The sequence below is a fragment of the Drosophila sulfurigaster genome, chromosome X (genome assembly GCF_023558435.1).
Source record: "Drosophila sulfurigaster albostrigata strain 15112-1811.04 chromosome X, ASM2355843v2, whole genome shotgun sequence".
NCBI classification, from domain to species: domain Eukaryota; kingdom Metazoa; phylum Arthropoda; class Insecta; order Diptera; family Drosophilidae; genus Drosophila; species Drosophila sulfurigaster.
Genome location: NC_084885.1, coordinates 19,370,753 through 19,392,119, shown reverse-complemented (window position 1 = coordinate 19,392,119; position 21,367 = coordinate 19,370,753). Strand labels below are relative to the sequence as shown.

The 21,367-nt window shown below is 39.6% G+C and overlaps 1 protein-coding gene and 1 non-coding gene across 7 annotated transcripts in view; one reads left to right on the top strand and one right to left on the bottom strand.

Annotated features, from left to right (window-relative positions):
- LOC133848988 (dopamine D2-like receptor) overlaps nt 1–21,367 on the bottom strand; it is a 78,455-nt gene that overhangs the window by 22,737 nt on the left and 34,351 nt on the right. For all 6 annotated transcript variants that reach the window (XM_062284772.1, XM_062284776.1, XM_062284777.1 and 3 more), the window contains 2 exons: nt 9,641–11,173; nt 8,399–8,589 (listed from right to left, as the gene is read on the bottom strand). In XM_062284772.1, coding sequence (XP_062140756.1) covers nt 8,399–8,589; nt 9,641–10,997 — 1,548 coding nt within the window. In that variant the 5' untranslated portion in view covers nt 10,998–11,173. The remainder of the gene's footprint in view (nt 1–8,398; nt 8,590–9,640; nt 11,174–21,367) is intronic.
- Trnap-cgg (transfer RNA proline (anticodon CGG)) lies at nt 17,952–18,023 on the top strand. Its single transcript has one exon. It is a non-coding gene; the product is annotated as a tRNA-Pro (tRNA).

The window sequence follows — 21,367 nt, the reverse complement described above, 5'->3', positions numbered from 1 at the left end:
TATGCTTACACTATATAGCTATGTATATGTGTATGTATGTATGTATGTGGGTGAAGGGGCGTCATGCTTACAGCTTGCTTCAGCTTGGCTGAAGTACTATGCTGGAAGTTACGAGTGTCGGCCATTTCGGCCAGCATACCCTCTAAATGGCCATTTAAATTAAAAAAGTTTCGAGCTGTGTTCTCGACTCTGCTTTGCAGTTAGCAGTTAGCACTTAGCTCTCGCTCTTATCCTGTGCCACATTTTTGTTGCTGCACCGAAGCAACCGAAGAACAGTTGCCACAAAAGCCCACCCAAAAAAAAAATACTGAAGCTGAAGCTGTTGTCAGCAACAGAACTGAAGCCGAACCTCAAGCTCAAACTGATGCTGATGCTGATGCTGTTGGTGTAAGCTAAACAAGTTGCAGCTGGCGAATTCGCTTCTCAGTTTTTATACCCGCTATCCATAGCGTAGAAGGGTATTATAACTTTTTGCTTTTTTATATTCTTTATCAGCGTCAACAGCCTAGACAATAAAATTCTTGGCCGTCCGTCTGTCTGTCTGTATGAACACCTACATTTCAAATCTGACAATTTGGTATATTGTGCACTATATGGTATTTTTTGAATGTAGTAGAATATCTTGCTATATTTTTAGTATTTTTGCGATATTATATTTTGGTATATTATAAATATATTTTGAATGTATAACTATATCACTACACCAAACATAACCTTTGGTATATGTTTAGTATTTTTTGAGATATAATAATTTGGTATATTTTGAATATAATGGATATAATACAACCGAATAGGTATATTTTGAATTCAGCGTTATATCAATATACCAAATTAAGCATTGGGTATATTTTTAGTATTTTTGCGGTAACAAATTAATGGTCTATTTCAAACTATTTTAAATATGTTCGACTCTATGGCCTTGACTATACAAATATAACAAATATAAATTTTGGTATATTATTAGTATTTTTGCGATTATTATTTTGCTAAGCGGGTATCTCACAGTCGAGCACACTCGACTGTAGCTTTCTTACTTTTTCTTTTTTTATTGCTTTGCCGCATGAAACAGTTTTGTGTGCAGCTCTCGTTGAGAGGCAGCCACCTGTTTCGGTTAAAAAAAAGTTTTATTCGTTTGCAATCTAATGTGCAAATGGGCACTCAGAAGTTTCAAGGACGCACCTTAGTATTTATTGTATATGCATATTTAATTGCATTTGTTGCTAGATGTAATTTCAACTATTTCACATTTAATTTTGCAATAAATTAAAATCATATTTTGCTCTATTTAAGAGCTTAACAATCATAAAACTTTCAAATTTAACAGCCTAATTTATAGTTAATTTCATTTGCTCTGACAGCTGGCAATTTTAATGATCCGATATTGGTATAACAAAAAAAAGAAAAAGAAAAAGAAAGATGTTGGTTTTTCCGCTACTGGCTTTGGCCATAAAATTGAGGTGACGACCCTTCAGTTGCCATGGCCTGTTGGCTGGCCACTTAGCTTTTTGGACCCAAAAAAAAAGAGAGAGAATGAAGAGAAAGAAGGGAAAAGTGAACCTGCTTAGGCTCTGCTGCCTGCTTATATTAAGCAAATCCAATCCAATAATTTCAGCTCATACATAATAAAAATGCCATGGACAACAACAGAGGGTTCGTCGTGTGTTTTGTTTTTTTGTGCTTCCTACTTTTATTTTGTTTGAAGAGGGTCAAAGGGCGACGGGTCGAGAGGAATATCAAGCAAATATCTCTGGAAATTGGAATTTGGTATGAGTGTGGCCCCAAAAGTGGAGTAGAAGTTGGATTGCGATGTCGATTCGAAGTGGGTTTCGGTTGAGGGAGGACTCTGACTGCGACTGCGACTGCGACACTTGCCTGTCACTGCCAGGCGACTACGCGACTATTTTTGCCAAAAATATTTTTCCTTTTTTTTTTTGCAACACCAAATGCTGACTAAGTGCCGCTCTGTCTGGCTGTCTGTCTGTCTGTGCACCCTTTTTACTTTCGCTGAAGCGCAAATAAATAAATTTAATGCGCCGCAGCAGAAAGAGAGAGAGAGAGAGAGAGAGAGAGAAAGAAACACTCACACATACATATTTATAAGTGAATGTCTGTTGGTGCGTTTCGGACACTTGTTGTTGCTGTTGGACACCGCAGGATGTAAACAGTCACGCACCCTTCCAGGATTAGGAGCACAACAACAAGGAGAATAACTGCCAGTGGCAGGACATTGACGCTTCCTTTCATTTCGCCACGCTTAAGTGCTTGAAAGACACTCTTCTGTGTGTGTGTCGCTCGTTGTGTGGATTAATCAGTTTATTTATTTATGTAATGCAATCTTCGGCGAGTATTTTTGGACACACTCAACGCAGACGTCCAGTGGAATCTTCGAGTGGAATTATTAGCAATTGCAATGCTAATTTTCAATCACTTGAAATCACTTGCACAACAATTGGCAGTCAACATTGCAGTTGCAGCAAAGACATTGCAATTAACAGCTAGAGAGAAGAGAGAGAGAGAGAGAGAGAGAGAGAGAGAGAGAGAGAGAGAGAGAGAGAGAGAGGGAACGAACGTGAGAGCTGCTTCATATGATTATAGCAATGAACAGGAACTGAACTTTGGGCGAGGCGAATGCTTTGACTTTTCAAGTGCCTTGGGCAAGTTTTCTTCTTCCTCTCTCTATGGCGCAGTTTTGAGAGGCGTTGAAGTGGGCGGGGCAGGCGGAGCGACGCCTCAGCTGTGTCCCGCACGTTGCACGCTTTTACACTGTCAATGGGGCACTTGAATGTCAACAAAAGCTTTCAACTGACATATACAACCACTTAAAATAGAAAAGCACTGCCCCAACACACTTACATAGTGTGTGTGTGTGTGTGTGTGTGTGTGTGTATTTGTTTTAGCCGCGAGTTAAAACGAGCCAAGCTTCTAGCCAGTCAGCATTTGCCTGGCACCACATTGCGTATGAGTAACGCAGACCAGAGTATATTTTGTCTATTTGTTGGTTTGCTTGTTTGACTATCTGTTCGTCTCCCTCTCCCACTCCGCCTTCGCCTCCTTCTCCCGCTCCCTCTCACTCTCCACGCTCCACAATAATTCTCTTTGTTGGCTCAGTTGCCAGCTTTGCTCGTCGTCGTCTCTTGTTGCTTCCTTAGCTTTGTCACCCATTCCAGCACTCGCCAAGCGCGTTGCAGCCAACACACACACACACACCCAAACACTCACTCATTTTTATGAGTTAAGTGCTATCCACAATGCCAACACACACATACATACAAACACTGCCCATCTTCTTCATTCAACCTCTGTCCAATTGGAACGTCGCCCAATGCCCCGTGTTACTGCCCACTTATTGTGCTGTTGTTGACGCAAATCCTCTTAACTAAATCAATTTTCATTTGTGTTTACGTGTGTGCCCCTCGCATGTCTGTGTGTGTGTGTATGTGTGTGGCAGTTGAATGCTGGCTTTGGGGGCGCCTCGACAAACACAAATGCCCATGGACTTGGACGAGCTAAATAATTGCGCTTGTATTTCGGATTTCTTCATGTCGTTTGCTGGCGCGCTAAAAAGTATGCTATCATTTTTTTTGCCTTCTTATTTTTCTTCTTGCTTCTACTTCGCCACAAAAGCGAATAAAGCTTCGTGACAAGAAATTGTTTACTCTGAATTTTAGTTATGGTTCGAATAAATATATTTCGTCTCTGAACCTCGAATTCAACATTTAGATTTTCGCAGTCAGCAAAGCAACCCACACAAAAAAAAATGAAAAAGCTGGAAAGGGGAGAGAGGAAAAGGGCGAAGGGAATGGGGAACGGTGAGTAATCAAATCTACTTGCGAGTTATGTTGCGAATGCAGATTCCTTCGGGGCAAATAAAAATTGCATGAAATATTTTATGTACGAACAAAAAAAACGAAGAAGTGCTTCCGGAAATTTGTGACTGCTTTAAGAATTGAAGGAAATTTCATCACTTCATTTTTTAGCATGGAAATAATATGTAAAGTGCTGACGCAATAAAACGAAGACTTTAAATTATGCATTAAATCAATATTAAAGTTACTAAATTAAATTGATTATAAATTAGTAAATATATATTGACAATTTCATATTATTTGGTGGATTTTACTTTATCTTATTTAGTGCTCTACAACAAACGACAATGATAATTAATCTAGTTCGTATATCGACTAATAATATACTGATTTAAATAACAAAGAAATTGATTATAAAGAACAGCAAGGATTAAAGAATAAATGATTATTATGGCAAATATTTCACATTGATCAGTTTCAGTTTTTGCAGCTGTCTGAAAAATTAAAAATATTAAAACAAAATGAATTAATAATAAACTACTTCAAATAAATTTAAGTGGCTAATTTAAGTTAATTATGAACTAGAAAACATATATCAATGATTTGATATTATTTAAATGTCCTTTTATTTTGTTTTAAAATACAAATGAAGCTTAACGAAAATGATAATTAGACTTATTCGCATTTGCAATAAGAATACACTTATTTAAATGTCAAATAAATTGATTATAAAATGACTGCAAGGATTAAAGAATAAATGATTATTATGCCAAATATATCACACAGATTTTTTGCAGTTTTTGCTGCAGTCTGTAAAATGAAAAAAAAACAAACAAAATGAATAAATATTAAATTACTTGGCATGTTGTGTACGGTGGTTGCTTTACAATTGATTTTTATTGTGTGTTTTTTTTTAATAATATTTGAAGTATAAAATTTCAGTATTTCGGTGTGAATTTCTAGCAAATTGAATTAATCACCAATGAATATTAAATTATGCCATTAATTTGATCGATTTGAAGTAGTAGTTGCGAAGGTGGAAGGTGACGTTGTCAATGCAACGTGTAATGCGTGTATTCAACACTCGCAGTGCACATAATGGGATACGCTCTTCTACCCTTGGCTATTTGCCACAAACTAAGTTGCAAGTGTGCGAGTGTATGTTGACATGTTCAGCACGTCGCAGCTGGTGTAACACTTCGTCAGTGTTGCCTGCCAGCAAATGCCAGTCTCCCAAATGTTCACTCGCTCTCTCTTTCTCTCTCTCTGTCTGTCTGTCTGTCTGCTGTTGTTTCCGCCACTTGTTGTTGTTGCTATAGAGTTGATACAGTGCCCTGCACCTGACACGCCAACATGACTCCATTTGAATGTACTTCTATACACATATAAACTCTCTATACTCAATGCTGAATGTGTATTTGTGTCCGTCTCTCTGTTCGACTGCCAGTTTTGCGTGTGTGTGTGTGTGTGTGTGCAAAGCTTAATTAGCACCTGACATATGCACACACACACAGACACAAGTGCAGAGAGAAAGCGTCGACGTCGTCGTCCGATTGGAAGGCGAAGCGCATTTAATGACAAGTTAATTTGCCACTATGCGTAAGTGTGTGTATGTGTATGGGTGTGTCTGTGTGTGTGTGTGTGTGGGTGTTATGCTGTATGGTGTTTGGTGAATGGCGAACGGTATTAGAAAATCAACACGCAGCAGGCGGTCGGTCCTTTGATAAAGCAGCTTCGGGGGGGCGGTCGGTTGGGTGAGTGTCAATTTAATGATCAAAATGAAATTAAATGAGCTGTCATTGCCGTCGACTGAAAGCCATTCATATACATACACATACACATGCACATATAAATATACATATACAATATGTATGTAAAGCCGCAACAGGCGGATGCTTGGTCTATGCTTAAATATTTGTGGCTGTCATTTAAGTGTCATATTGCGTATACGCACAAGTGTGCACCAGTTAAAGATGTACTAAATAGCTTGGCTAATTGCAGTAATTGCGTATACGCAATGTGGTCAGTGAATTAATCAATACTTTCCTCTGCTGGAGAAACGTATTTTAATCATGCTGACAGCTCCACTTAATTTCTCAATCTTTTCAAAGGACAGACTTAAGTCGTTGCCAAGTTGCAAACTTTGTGACTCTGACTGCGCTTGTCAGCGAAGATTAACCCGCAAAACGAAACAAGGAAAAGCGAGCAACGAACAACGAACAACGGGCAACGAATAACGCGAGCGCGACAGGCAACGTACAAATGCAATTTCGCAAAACGTTTGAAAAATATATTTGCAGCAAATTGCACTCTATTCGCATGTAAAAAGTTTCGCACATTAATTATTGTCAACAGGCTCTGACTCTGACTCTGGCTCTGCTCGTTCGCTCGCTCACTTTCGCGCATTTCTTTCGATCTGCCAGTTGGCGTGCGGCTTTTGTTAATTTCATTTGACTTTCGAGCGTTTTAATTACGACGATTGTGTGCGACGGACGCGACAGTTAGCTTTTTACGCGTGTAACAAATGTTTGGGTTTTATAATTGCAAATTGCAATTCGCAATTCACAACTTGCCACTCGCAATTTGCAATTTATATTTTTCATTAAATATGTATGCATGATGTGGCATTTGTTTTCTCTCTTGTCGCTGTTGTTGTTGTTGTTGTTGTATTTATTATAACTACACTTGAGCGGAGACACTTGTTAAATAAACACACAATTAATTGTGGGCAACATGACAAACGTTGAGCTCCTGTCAAATGCCACACAAAAAACACAGAGTCGAGTCGAGCCATGCTGATTTAAATGTACATAAATATTACAATGACGGTATATGATATTCCATATCGCTTCAATGTTGACAGCAATCTGAATACCGAGCAGCAAAAACAGCTCCTCAAAGCTTGATTTTCCATTGTTTCATATTCAAGAATTTCGTAATTTGTTTTTCTCTTTTTCCGTGCACACAAAATATTTCGATGTGAAATTTCATGTTAATTTTAAAAATTCAACTTGAAAAGGTAACCAAAAATAAAAAAGCAATTGTTAGAATTTATCGAAATATTTAAGTGACCCTTGCTTGCTTTAAGTTCTCGACTTCATCTGACTATGCAAATTATTTAAAGTTTAAATCAATCAATACGAATATCGAAGTTGGCAATTTAATTTGAGTTTTATTGACTTGGGATGACAAGCTGACCTTTATCTTAACTTTTGCTATGCAAATGAATACCACAAAATACATTGAATTTTGTGGATATCAGAAAATCGTTTTGCTTTCCAATATGAAAAGTTTAATTCGAGTTTTATGTGAAAATCGAATCTCAAATGTAATAATAATAATGGTTTATTCCACTTTCATTAAGAAATTTCGAGTATTAATTGAATTGCTAAATTCGTATCGATATTATAAATTTAGTTCCTTATAGAATGATAAGTGAAGTTAAATTGATTTATTTATTAACTTAAATGCTGTTAAGCAAAACGACTGTAAATGAACCCTTCTTCAGTCTGACGAATGTTGCAGCTTATTTATTTATATATTTCGGGTTAAACAAGCATAAAACTTTCTCCAAGGAAATGGCACAAATTTATTAGCCTAAATTGCCGACCTTAGTCAACAATTTTTCAATTCGAACACCTTTTTGTTGAGACCCCGTCGTCTGCAATCGCAATCGCAATGCGAATCGGAGTCGCAATCGATTTTGTCGGCATTCTAAAAGCCTCTGACGCATTCTCCATTAATGTAACACAGAAAGAGAGAGCGTGGAGAAAGCGGCAGGCAGTCGGAATCGATAGACAATTCTTGACTGAGTTGGAGAGACGGATGCAGACATGACAGACTGTTTGGGTGGGAAACAGTCAGTCAGTCAGTCAATCGAACAATCAATCATATGGAATGACAGTTACGTCGACTTAAGTCAAAGGAAATAAGTAAGCATCTCTCTCTCTCTCTTCCTTTCTCTCTCTCCCTCTCTCTTCTCTTCTGCTATTTCTCATTCTCATTTTTTGCGAGCACATGCACATTGATTTATATGCTTAGGCCGCCAAAAATTGAATGTTATTGCTTGAATGGCCGCAATTTAGTAAAGAGCATTGCCTTGCCTTGGCTTTGCTTTGCTTTGCTTTGCCTTGCGTTTGCTTGGCTTGGCTTGCCACGCCCCCCGCCCAGGTCCAACCAGGGCTACACAAACAATATCCACTCTCTTAAAGCGTCCCTCTTGTTGTTATTTATGAGCTTGTTTATTTATTAGATGGCCCCCAGACACTTGATAAAATTAGTTAGACGTCGAGGCTGCACTCGAACGTATTCGACTTACTACCACCCTGTAGTTAGATTATAAAAGAATTAACAATAAAATAGAATAGTACCGTTTCTTAACTGCAAAATAAATATGAAATATATATTTTACAGAAAACTGTATTCGCTTTGCGACCAACCTAATGGATCCCTCTTCCAACTGTGGTGCCGTAAACAAGTTGCCGGCAATTTTGCATTTGGCATTTTGATTTTGACATCGACACACCCTCTGGCCATTGCGTAAATGGGCGGCCATATATCTTAATGCTGAGAACAGCTAACAGAATACTTACCAGAAAATAAACAGCAAACGGCATTACGACTACGGCGACCAGCAGATCTGCTATGGCTAATGATACTATAAAATAATTCGTAACTGTTTGCAGCGACCGCTCACGACAAACGGAGAGGATGACCAGAATGTTGCCGAATAGCGTTAGGATTGGAAACAATATCAATATCAGCGCCCAATAATTGTGGTCCACTATAAAGAAAAATATGTTGGCTTTTTGAGTATATTGAAATAAAAATATTAGAGCTTAAAAATTTTAAATAGTTAAAATTCAAAACAAAATAATAAGCAAACACGTATAAATCAAGTATTTAAATTTATTGGTTTGGATTAAAAAGGTATCATAATAAAATATTACTAATCAAAATAAAAAATAAATAAGTTAAAAAAATATAATACAAAACAAAAACACAATTAAGGAAGACTAAAATTATAAATAAATAATAAAATAAAGTACATTTTCTAAAATTGCATTGTTTTATAAAATATATTCCACAAATGTACCAAAAATATACTGCAAAAATACTGAAAACATATAACTAGGCCAATATTTGATATTAGGATATTGTAATCCATTCAAAATATACCATAGTGTACAAAAACTATAAAAATAAACATACATACAAATATACCGAAAAAACTATAAAAATATACCGCCTATATTTGGTATATCGATATTGTACTATATTCAAAATAAACAATTGAGAACAAAACTTATAAAAATATACAAATATCTCAAAAATATACCACAAAAATATACCGCACAAATACTGAAAACATATAACTAGGCCAATATTTGATATTAGGATATTGTACTCCATTCAAAATATACCATAGTGTACACAAAGTATAAAAATAAACATATATACAAATATACCGAAAACATATAAAAATATACCGAAGCCCATATTTGGTATATCGATATTGTACCAAATTCAAAATAAACAATTGAGAACAAAACTTATAAAAATATACAAATATACCGAATTATATACAAATATACCGCATCATATATTTGGTATATCGATATTGTACTATATTCAAAATGAACAATAGAGTACAAAACGTATAAAAATATATAAATATACCAACAAAATACCGATATTGTACTACATTAATAATATACCATAAAGTTAAAAAAGTACTATATAAAGTATAAACATAATAGTATTTTATCATATCTCTCTTCTTGCACTGCGTTAACAGCGATTGCTAGTGTTTCATAGTTTTGTACAATACTCACCCACTCGGAGTTCGTGACAGGATTCCGTTGTTAGATTGAGCGTTGCATTCGTGCAATTGGTTCGATAGTTCTCAATGTACAAACTCGTCAGATTCTGATCGAGGAGAACGCTGCTGGCCGTTGAAGTGCCGACTGTTGTGCCCGAAACCGTGCTACCATTATAGTTAGGAAAATAATCGTTAAAGTTCTCCAGCAGCAGCATAAACGAGCTGCCACCGGTGCCAGTGCCCGTTCCCGTTCCCGTTCCCGCTATCCCAGCTCCAGCGCCACCCGATGAGTCGCTGCCACTGGCAGCGTTTGCTGCGCCCTGCGCCAACCAAACGGCATCCGCATCGTAGCTGGATGTGACTGTCGTTCGATTTGTTAGTCTCGTTGCTGTGCGCCGCAGGAGTTCGACATCGCTGCCAGCCGCCGCCCCCGCCGCCGCTGCCGCTTCCTCGGCTGCCGCATTGAAGCTACCGAGAATGCCGTAATCCGTTTCGCCATCGGCGACATTCTCTAGAGCGCTCTCCTCGGCACTATCAATCAGCGCAATGTCCTGTGTGTCCTGCGACGTGTCGCCGCCGCCATTCAATTGCTGCTCGACAAAGTTGCGCAGCGCATAAAGGCTGCTGCTATTGCCACTCCCACTTGCACTCGCACTCGCACTCGCACTCGAGAGCGTTGTGTTCTGCATCTCGGCGATGTCCAGTGACAGCCAGCTGAGAGTGTCATTTGAGCTGGTGCCACTGTTGCTTAAACTACTTAAACTACTGCTGCCGCTGTTGCCAACGGATGTTGGCGTTGTGCCTGCACTGATGGTCAGGTTGTTGCCACCGGCAGCACTCAGCAGCCATTCGCTAATGTCATCGATCAACGCATAGCCAGCCGCTGCCGCCTCATCCTCCTCGACCGCCTGCGTCTCATCTAGGGCGCTGGCCACCTCATCGTAAAGGGACAGATAACTGTTTGGCGTCGAGGAGCTAACAACATCCACACTGTCGTCGGTGCCTTCTCCCCCGCCAACGACGACGCCGATGCCAACATCATCATCGTCAGCAGCATCATCATCGCCAGGGACGCGGTCGCTGCCACCGCCTCGGCCAACGCCAACGCCTCTGACGCGGACTCTGCCGCTGCTCTCTGCCAGCGCAATGCCAATATCCTCCACATTCAGCTCGGCTGTACGGTTCTGCAAATGGCCAAGCAACTTTCCGGCCAACGTTGTTGTCGAGGCTCTCGCAATTGTTGCACCAGTTGTTGCTGCTGCTGCTGCCACAGTTGCTGCTGCTGCTGCTGTTGTTGTTGCTGCCGTTGCTGCTGCTGCTGCTGCTGTGGCAGACAGCGCCGCTGCGGTTGGGGCTGCCACCGCAGCCATGCTAGGTCCTTTTTGCTGGGGCTAACAAACCGTCACAACCGCTCTCTCGCTCTCGTTCTCTGGCCTCGCCCTTGTCCTTGCCCTTGCCCCACTAGTGCGGCTGTGCCAGGGGCGTGTTGCACGCCGCACGAGTTGCGACAAGGCAAAGCATCGCCTGCATCGCGCTGCAAATCACTCTGTAAAAGATAAAATTAAAAAAAAAAAACCTTTATATTAAAAACTCATTTAGTTATTGCAGTCAAAGTATATAAATTGCATTAATATAGAATTGCTTCAATTGAGTTTTACAATTGAAGCTTAAAATCAATTCCAACACATTTAATTTCTGCAACTGTGTTTCACTTTCTTTGCAGCAATAAAACGATAATCGTTCTCTGCGGAATACCAAACAATTTCTTACGGAGTTGAACAAACGTTAAACGCAGTCATTGAGACGATAGTTGAATAAATGAGATAAGTGTGAGGAATAAAAGTCTAGCTAGAGTTCAGCGACGCGAAGTCTGCATTAATCTCAGTGATAGACAATGAAAATTGAACTGAAAGAAAAACAAATCTAGGTAGAATTGAAACAGCTAAAGACCTTCTGTCTTTTTTTGTAAAAGCTCTAATGAATAACAACATTATTGTAAAGATATAAGTTCCTAATACGATACAGCTAAAGTGAAAATAGTTGCAGTTATAATAGTTCAATTTTCATTGTAACTCTAAAAAGAGTTTAATCTCCACCAAATAGTGGAGCATTAGCATAATATGTATTTTCATATTATTTGTAATACAACCTCAATACTTTCTTAAGCTCCTAAAAATTTCATTCGTTTCAAAAGGGTTAAAAATTGTTCCTTCATATGCTATCATTAGAAGTGAAACAATATTTATGAAAGACTCTTTGTGCTCTTTGATTTTTCTGTGATTTGCCGTCGGTAATCATTGATCGAATTGTGCTGGAGAACAATCACAAATGTCGTGTGCAGCAAACAGCTTAATCAGACAGCTGCCGTAAGCAAATTGTGTAACGATCGAATTGAGTCTGCTGTTGACAGCAGTTTTCCCTTTGGGGGGAAATCGACACTTTGACATTTTTCATAGCAAGTTTTTGCAGTCGATTTACTGCTGTCGTTCGTTCATTCGATTATTCGTTTGTTCGTTGGCCATGTTTGTTTTCATTGCCGTTGGCTTGCAAGCCGTCAATTTCATTTGTTTTGTGTTTGTCACGCAGTTATTTTTAACTTGAATCGTTTGTGCTATGAATACTTGTTGTATATGTTCTAAATATGTGTAGTAAAAATATGTATTAATTACTTATTCATAAACGTAAATCGTGGAATTAACTGCTAAAGCATTCAACCAGTTTGAATTTGATTTACAAAAAGAGAAATAAAAAATGGACATCGTTATTTTTAATTTGCAATTTGCAGATTAACTGCATTCAATCAACATTTGTAATGACATTAAATTAGTTATAAATGTGTAATTAATTTGCCATGCATGCGATTAATCGATTGCAGTAAACAATTTATATAAATTATTAACAAGATTTGCCCGGAAATGCAAGTGACACGGCCGGAGGCGCAGTTGTTGCCCAAGTGTAATTGAAAATGCATTTAAAAGGCAACACACACACATAAAACACTCACACACACACTCACACACACACATGCGAGTACTTGCTCTAATTGACGCTTCCTTTTGCGCCAATGCAATTATCTATCCAACTGTGTACTTTGCCGGCCCCCCGCACGTTTAATTAACTCTTTAATCAATTTATTGCCAATTATTCTACAAAAAGCGCCAGTGAAAATTGTATAATTTAATTAAGTTAGCAAAAGGTTTTTGTGTGTGTCACTTTTCCCCCAGCTGCTGCAAACTGGCCTCCTTCCCCTTCCCCTCCTCTTCCTCTCCTCTTCTCTTCTCTTCGTCACTTGCCATCTTCCAGGCAGAGACGAGAAACTCAACTCAACTCCAACTCAACCCTAACGCCAACCACTTCACGTTCAGATTCAGATTGAGGGCGCAACATCGCCTCATTTGTCCTTCGTCCTTCGTCTTCTTGGCGCTACAATTTTGCAATTTTCGCTTTTGTATTTGCCAATTGGCGCTGATTAAAGCCGTCTCAGTCATTGGCCCATAATTAAAAGATGGTTCGCTATGTCCTAATGAGAGCAGCCATTGTCTGAGCACCTACTAGAAATGTGCGACTTCTATGTTATTTACTCGTCCCTCTGACCTGGATGTCGATCTAGATCAGGTCTCCTTCATCTGTTGCCTATTTCGTTTCAACAACGTTTAACGTTTTCAAGTCGAAAGTCAGCCAGAGCTTGAGCGAAGCTTAGCAAATGGGGCAAATCTAATATTTCCACCTTCAATTACTTGCTCCCCAACTGCGTTTTATAGTCATCCCCTTCATTGGACACTATAGGTCAATTGAGTATCGATTATTCGCACGAATTTGATGAGTCAACTCACAGTGTCACACACTTCTTTGGACAGTTTAAAGACAAAACTACATTATGCTAGTGTGATTGATGTTTTGTTAAAGTGAATTTGAAATATTCATCTATAAATATAATAATATAACAAGTAAGTGATCGACTGTGAGATACCCGCTACCCATTTCTAATAAGAGCTGAGCCCTTCTACCCTATGACTAGCGGGTATAATAAGCATATAAAAAAGGTTTAAATATTGCAAATTTATTTATTCCTTTTCGAAATAGTTGTAGTCAGCACTAAAGTAATAAAAAGCTCTTTCTAATAAATTCGTAATGAATAATAATTTACTTCACGGCGCTGCTAAAGACATTTAGAAATTTCCACTTACTTAAATACATTATTTTACTTTATTTAACGTATAAATTAAATAAGCTACGTGATAGACATTTCGAGTTGTTCAAATATTTTAAATCTAAAAAAGGAAATTGTATAAAAAGTATTGTAAAATTACCTTTCAAATTAGTATTTAATAATAAAGAAAGACTATTTAAAGACTAAATATTGCAATATTATTTCTTATTTAAATCTGTTGTTCTCAGCGCTTTATTTTGAAATGAATAAGTTAGCACTTTAATGTGTATTATATATTAAGGTATCTTCTAAATATTTCAACTTTTTCATTGTAAATAAATACCGCTTTGAATGGTATTCAACACATGTGAAATGAAGCAACGCAATAGATATTAATTTGGCATCACAATAGAATTAAATTCAAACTTACTCTTAAATAAGTATTTAACTTAATTATTAAGTTGTAAATTTCCACTAATTTCGACGTGGCAGCAACAACTGCTTTATTATCAGAAATTTAAAATATATGTTATGTTGTAATAAATTGCGACATATTTGCCGTAAATATCTAAGCTGGTTTAACTCCTAAATGCGAGAGACTGTGCCAGAGTTTTGCTGCGAGCTGAGCGATTAGTTATCGAGGCAGGCTTCGCATACGGGAGCACAACTTATGCGACTCAAAGTGTTCTTAGGTTGAGTGTCAAAATGATTCATCAAATGTGCGCATAATGCGATCGTAAGCGTGTCGTGGTGTGCGTGCTTACTAGGCGTATACATAATGAATGTGTGTGGTGCTGTGTGTGTGGCACTTTGCCTTAGACGCAACTAAATATAGTCTGTGTACTTGTTGTTGTTGTTGCTGTAGTTGTAGTGTTGTAGTTGCTCACATTGAGATGCCAACAGATGGATACGGTTACCGCAGAGACGTGCCACATCAAAATCCGTGCCAGCTGCCAGTTGGCAGTTGCCTGACAAGGGAAAAGAATGGGAAGGGGATGGGGAAAGGGAAAGGCAGGGGGATTTCCCCTCAAACTAAAAGAAGAGGAAATGGTTGGCTCTAATGAAATTTTGGCGCAATACGCAAACAAGCAGGCGAGAAGGAAAGAACACGAAAGAAACTAAAGAAACGAAACGAAGCTAAAGAAAAAAAAGAAAGAAAAGTAAAATTGTAGGAAATCAGGGGTTAAAGCTAGATGTGTGTGTGTGTGTGTGTGCACGATTTTTTTCATTAATTACGCCAGCGGCAAGGAAAAGTACACGAATCAGAGTCAACTTGGAACCGAACTTGAACTGAACTCAAGTTGTGTAATTAATTTCACTTTCGCTTGAGCGATGCTTTTGAATATGCGACGACCGCACGCCATCCGATGACAACCAAGCAGCAACAATGCGGCGCGCAGATAGCGGCAGGAAGTGGCGAAAGTCGGAGAGGCGCCACAACTTATTGCCCCAGCAACGCTAAGCGCAGAGAGTGTGAGAGTGTCATTTCCTGTTGCTGCTGGTACTCACTCCATCCATTCATCCATCCATCCATCCGATAGACCCTAAGCCAAAGCGAAAGCCAAACCCCAAGATCGACCCGGCCGACAAGAAGGCTAAATGGCATGCTACCACATAATTTGGACTTGTTGTTTGTTGTTGCCCCTGGAATTGCTTTGTCTCTCTGCCATACTAATCAGCCTTGTTGCCATACTAATGGCATTATGATGGAACTGGCTTCAGTCTCGTCTCCAAAATCTCTGACATATTCATTCCATTCATCCACTCAAAGAAGAGCACAGAGAAAGAGAGAGAGAGAGAGAGCGAGCCATGACTTGAGTATTCAAACGCATTCATACTCGCACTCTTTGCATTCTCAGCCAAATGGAAATCATTCAGGGCTCCTTTGGCAATAACCTTTGCCTTTATGCTCAACCTGACATTGTCTTCCTTTTGGGCATGCAGCAAAATACGCTCCAAACTCGAACATAATTCGCAAGCTCAAGGCTAAGCTAATGAGCTTCTTCTAGCTGCTTGCTGGCTAAACATATTTTATTTGAAATTTATACTTTTTTCGTTATTCCACAAAAAGTCGTGTATTAAGTAGCAGACAAATATATTTATAAATATTTTAAATATTTATAAATTGATTAACCAAAAACTCCGACATTTTTCACATTTTATCTCAAATATTCGAATTTGTAAATATTTATAAATTGGCTTAGCGAAAACTCAGAAAATTTTCAGATTTTTCCACAATTATTGAAATTTTTAAATATTTATAAATTTACGAAGAAAAAAACGTATAAACTTTCCATATATTTTTGCAAATATAATAAGGTTTAAGTAATAATAAATTGACTAAGCAAATATTGAATACTATTAAATTTATCAGCTATTATATTTATCAGCTGTGCTTTAAAATGTTCTGCTTTTAAGTTTAGTTGAGGAAATCATAAAAGGCAGCAGAACCTTTTTGCCAAACAATTTTATTCTTTGCATAAAGTATCTTTAAGTTATTCCCTAGAGACGCAAATCGCAAAATTCTCTCTCCAATATGTTGAAGCATATGGAGCGAGCGAACAGTCTCAAAACTAATTAGTTGGCGGGTTAGTTATGTGGCGTATTCGGTACATTTCAGCATTTCACTGGAGCGGACTAAACTTATGACGTCGTTGCAGTCGCAATGTCGCGGCTCATTTACAACATCCGGTGGAAGCGACAAGAGAGAGAGAGAGAAAGAGAGAGGGGGAGAGGCGACGGCATTTCCTTTTCCTTTTGCCAGCCACGACAACCACGACACTCAATAAATCAGCAAGTGTAATTATTTTCGACGCCGCGTTGCGGCACTCATCGCATGCGAGTTAGCAGCGAAAAACAACAACGAAAACACACACACACACACACACACACACACACATACACACTGAGCGCAGTAAGGCAAACAATTGGTATAAAGTTTGTCAGCAAAAATTGTCGTTTGGCTTGACGGGAAGGTTAGAGGCCATGACCCCGCTTGATCCTCATCCTTTTTTCTCTATTCCTCTCCATCCCATGCTGCTGTGTCCTCTGTGTGTGAATGTGTGGCAATTAATTTATAATATTTTTAGCTGCATTGCGTCGCATTGCGATGTATTTATTATGATGTTTAACGTCTGCTTCAGCTCTACATGCCACATTCACAGTTTTTGAGCCGAGCGTTTAACTCAAATTGAGTTGGCACTCACACACACACACACACACATACAAACACTCATACGCACACGCACACACACACATTCTGATGGAGGACGGCGATAAGCAAATTGGTTTCCGATTTAGTTAGCGCGTGCATGCGCTTGGGACACATGTAGCCCAAAGGCGAGAGCCAAACGCTATTCCATTGGCCACTAAAAGCGTGTGTGTGTGTGTGTGTGTGCGATACAGTCCAGCGATATGTGTGCGCTACACACTCTAAATATTGCCTGCGGCCTGAGCAGCTGTCGCAAGATAAATTTTATGGCTCTCTCTCTCTCTGTGTCAGCTCGACAGCAATGGATACTGTTGCTATTCCATCTATTGCTGCTGCTGATGCTGCTGATGATGCTGCTGCTGTAGGCGTTGCTATGACATATGCTTGTTAACTATGCAGTTGGCAGCAAATAGAAGGCAATTGCCAAAGTTTAAGCGCCCAGCTCAAACACAAAAAGAAAAAAAAACACCTGACAAGTGTCAATAAACAAACCGCAAAGCAGCAGCTAGAACCTAGAAGGTAGCTCAAAGGTAGCGAAAGGAGAAAGAAAACGGAAAGACTGTCTGGCTTGACATGGGCAACGTGCTTTATTACCGAGTATTGTGTGTTGTCTTCGCATTTGTTGTTGTTGCTACTGTTGTTGCTGTTGTTGCTTGTGACTCAGCATGACATTTGGTTATTTCCATTTCTATTAGTCACAAGTCCCAAGCGTCCCAAAAAAAGCGTGTGAACAATTGAAATTTATGCGTTAACTTTTGGGGGCGGCGAACGCTGCGTATGAGTTATGAGTTGGGCTAACGCGCGCTCTTCTCTCGTACAATAGATCGCTATCTTCGCTCTCTCGCTTTCGTTCTCTCTCTCTCTGTTTGTATGCATTTAACCCTTTTTAATTTGCAACTCTCTGTTGCTGTCTCGCTCTCTCGCTTTGTCCATATGCCTCAATCAGCAAGCGGTCGACAACACGGCTCGTTGGTCTAGGGGTATGATTCTCGCTTCGGGTGCGAGAGGTCCCGGGTTCAACTCCCGGACGAGCCCAAGGGTTCTGGCTCTTTTTTTTATTTTTTTTGCGCTCTATATATATATTTATATTTTGTTGTTGTTGCTGTTGTTGCTATTGCTTCACAAGCGGATGCGCGACTAGAGCAAAATATATTTTTGTATATGGCGCAAAAACCGCTTATCGCTTCAAGTCTACTCAAGCGTCAACGGAGCGATTCATTCGAGAATTTCTTATGCTTCACTGAACCAGAAGTGTCGTCGTCGGCAACGTTCGCGTCGTGTCCGCATCGATGCTATACTATATATGTATATACATATATTTGTGAATATATATAACACCCTACATGAGTTGTGTGAGAGTGTGTGTGTGTGTGTGTGTGTACTACGCGCCATTTATCCGTTCTTCCCCCAAACCTTTTTTTTACGCCCTAGTCTTGCTGTTCTGTTCCCTGCATCAACTGGCTTGCCCCTTTTTTTTTGCTACTGCTGTATTCCTGCCACAGCTCCTGTTATATTTTTTTTTTGTGTGAACCATTGTCGTGCGCTCTTTTGTTGCTCGTTTTCTTGTCTAATGGAAAATTATTGAAAAGAAAAGCCAAATTGCACGCTCAATTTTCTGCTTAGCAACGACGCTCTGCGATGCGATACCAAGGCTTCCCTTGTCATTTTGTAGCAATTTTAAAGCATAAACGTTATAATCATAATAATAAAACCAAAGTGCGCCAACAAATTCTCCACCAAAAAAAAAACAACAACATGAACAGAAATAAAGTCTCCCAAAAAAAATGTACTACCTATATAAATAGAATAGCCCAAAAATGAGAGAAAGCTGGCGAGTCATTTTTCGCAAACAGCGCAAAGCATTAGCTTAATCTACCTCTCTCGCTCGAACCTTGGTTGCTGGAGCTATCAGCCATCTCTTTCTAATCGATGCAAAGCAAACAGCGATCGTGCGCTAGAAATGAAAGTTTGTTATGCCTTGAAAAGTTGTTAAACAGCTAAAGCGAACCAAAGTACAGTAAATACTTGCTGAGTACTTTTCAGAGTTTTCACGGTACATCAAATATATGTACATATACATATGTATATATAGTCTCGATCAATACGTAACAATTTCAAGCAATTTGTTAACCAATTGAGACGAATTGCTTTGAGCTGCAAATTAAAAGCATTTGATTCGTGTGGCTAAATCTTTTTTTGTATATTTATACATCATTGTTAAAACTCTAATTGAGTTGACAACATGAATTATTCTCTGTGGTTAATCTGTCTTCTATTATTGAGTGTGGCAAGTAAAGCGACAGCAAGATGCCACCCGAACGGACGCGCCTGTACCAAAGACTCGCATTGTTGCAGTGGCAAATGTAATGCCGGGTTTCGTTGCGGTAAGAGGTATAATATTAATTTGCTAACACCATAACCATCGAATGGAAATGTGAATAAAATAAATATATATATATATATATATATTTTTGAGTATACATTAAATTCAACGGCTTGTATTGTGGTCAAAAGAAGCAAAATAAGACTTTAAGTAACTCTGTGGTGGGCCAGCGGCTCTTTTTTTAAGTTCATAATTTATTCAAGCAAAACATTTTTGCATTACAAAAGGGTGCAACCAACCGCCGTTGACCACGCAAATGAGCAGCGGACCAGCAGAAAGAGCAACAACAAAACCAATCCACTGCTGCTAGGGAATAAGTGAGCGGGAGGGGTGAAATGGATGCGGAATTATGCTGCACATTGCGGCTCATACACACACACACACACAAAAAGAAAGTAGCAGCAATGGAAAATGAGCAGCGGACGGCGAAATTGCCCAACAAAGGAGCCCACGATTGACGTGTAAAGCAGCGAGACGAGAAGCGAGAAGGAAGCGAGGCGGGAGCTTGGCTGTGGGGCAGGTAAAAGGCCACAATTGCCGCACAATGAACATGCGATGAATTGTGTACACACACACACACCCACACACACACTCCAATTGCGGAGGTGTATTGAAGATGTGGCGCACACGAACAACGAAGCTGAGCTGCGCTCATTTGCAGGCCATGCCTAAAAGTAGGCAACACTTTTTTTCTTCGCTTTTTTATTCATTTTCATTTAAATAATTGAACGAAGGTTTCGCTCAACGCTTCGTTCACACCACCCACACACACACACACACCCACACACACACACACACACACACACACACACACACATACACACAGAGATCGCAGCTTTCGATCAAAGTTTGCGCATTTCCTTTTTTGCCGCTGCTGCTGCCGAAGACAATGGAAAATATCTTTCATTAACTAATTAGCTTACTTTTTCATCTGGCTCACTTGGGTCTGGGGAATCTCTTTGCCACCGTCGTCACGGCGCGTCTGTTGTGCTTTTGTTTCGCCACGTTCGCTGCTGCTGCCACAATTGAGCCCTGGCCCCAGCCCACGCAGAAAGGATAACGTGTAAAATACAACTACTAATACACTTTTTGCTGCCGCTGCCGCTGCTGCTGTTGCTTTCACTTCTGCTCTTCCTTGTCTTTGTTATTTTACGCTTTACAATTCTTTTGGGAAGGCAGCAAACGTTGGGCTCGCCAACCAACCAACCAACCAACCAACCTGCCAGCCGACCTGCCATCCTTGCTGTCCTGCTGTCCTGCTGTCCTGACGCTCTGCATCGTCAACGTTGCTGCCGTTCACTTTGATTAAAGTGAAAATAAATGAGGGTCCTAGACAACTGCTGTTACTCTGCGCCCCTAAAACCAGAGCCACACCCCGTTTGCCCCTCTGCTTGGCCTTCTCCTTCTTCTGCTTCTGCTCCTGCTCAAATTCACATTCCGCATTCGCCTTTTTCAGCTAGCTCGTCTGCCAGCTGCCTTCAGCAGCAGCTAGCGGACAACTTCATTAGATGCCACTAAAAATACAAGCACTTCCCTCTCTCTCCCTCTCTCTCGTTTCCTTTAACAAACCCAACCCTTGTTGCTCTATGTGTATGTTTGGTTTTTTTTCTTTGTATTCAGCCTACAATTAAATGGACCGCCATGGCAGCAGTGACGAGCCAGCCAAATTTATTTGAATAAGCCTCCCTCATGGGCATTGTCATTGCGATCGTAATCGACATCGTCGTCGTCGTCAACGCCGTCGTCGTTGTCATTGTCATCGACAGCAACAAGGTTGCCCAAATAATCCAACGCAAATTAGTCAAAGGTGCTGGTTGCAATCGACCAAAGCTAAAGCAGGAATTGGAGTTCACTTTGTTTAGAGCTTGCTGCAGCTGCGTGCATTTCTTAACTCTTTTTGCGTTTAAAAAAAAGATGCTCACATCAAGCCAACAAGTTAATCAACTCAAACAGTTTCTTTAGCTGAATATTAAAGTCTTTAAAAACATTTCCTTTG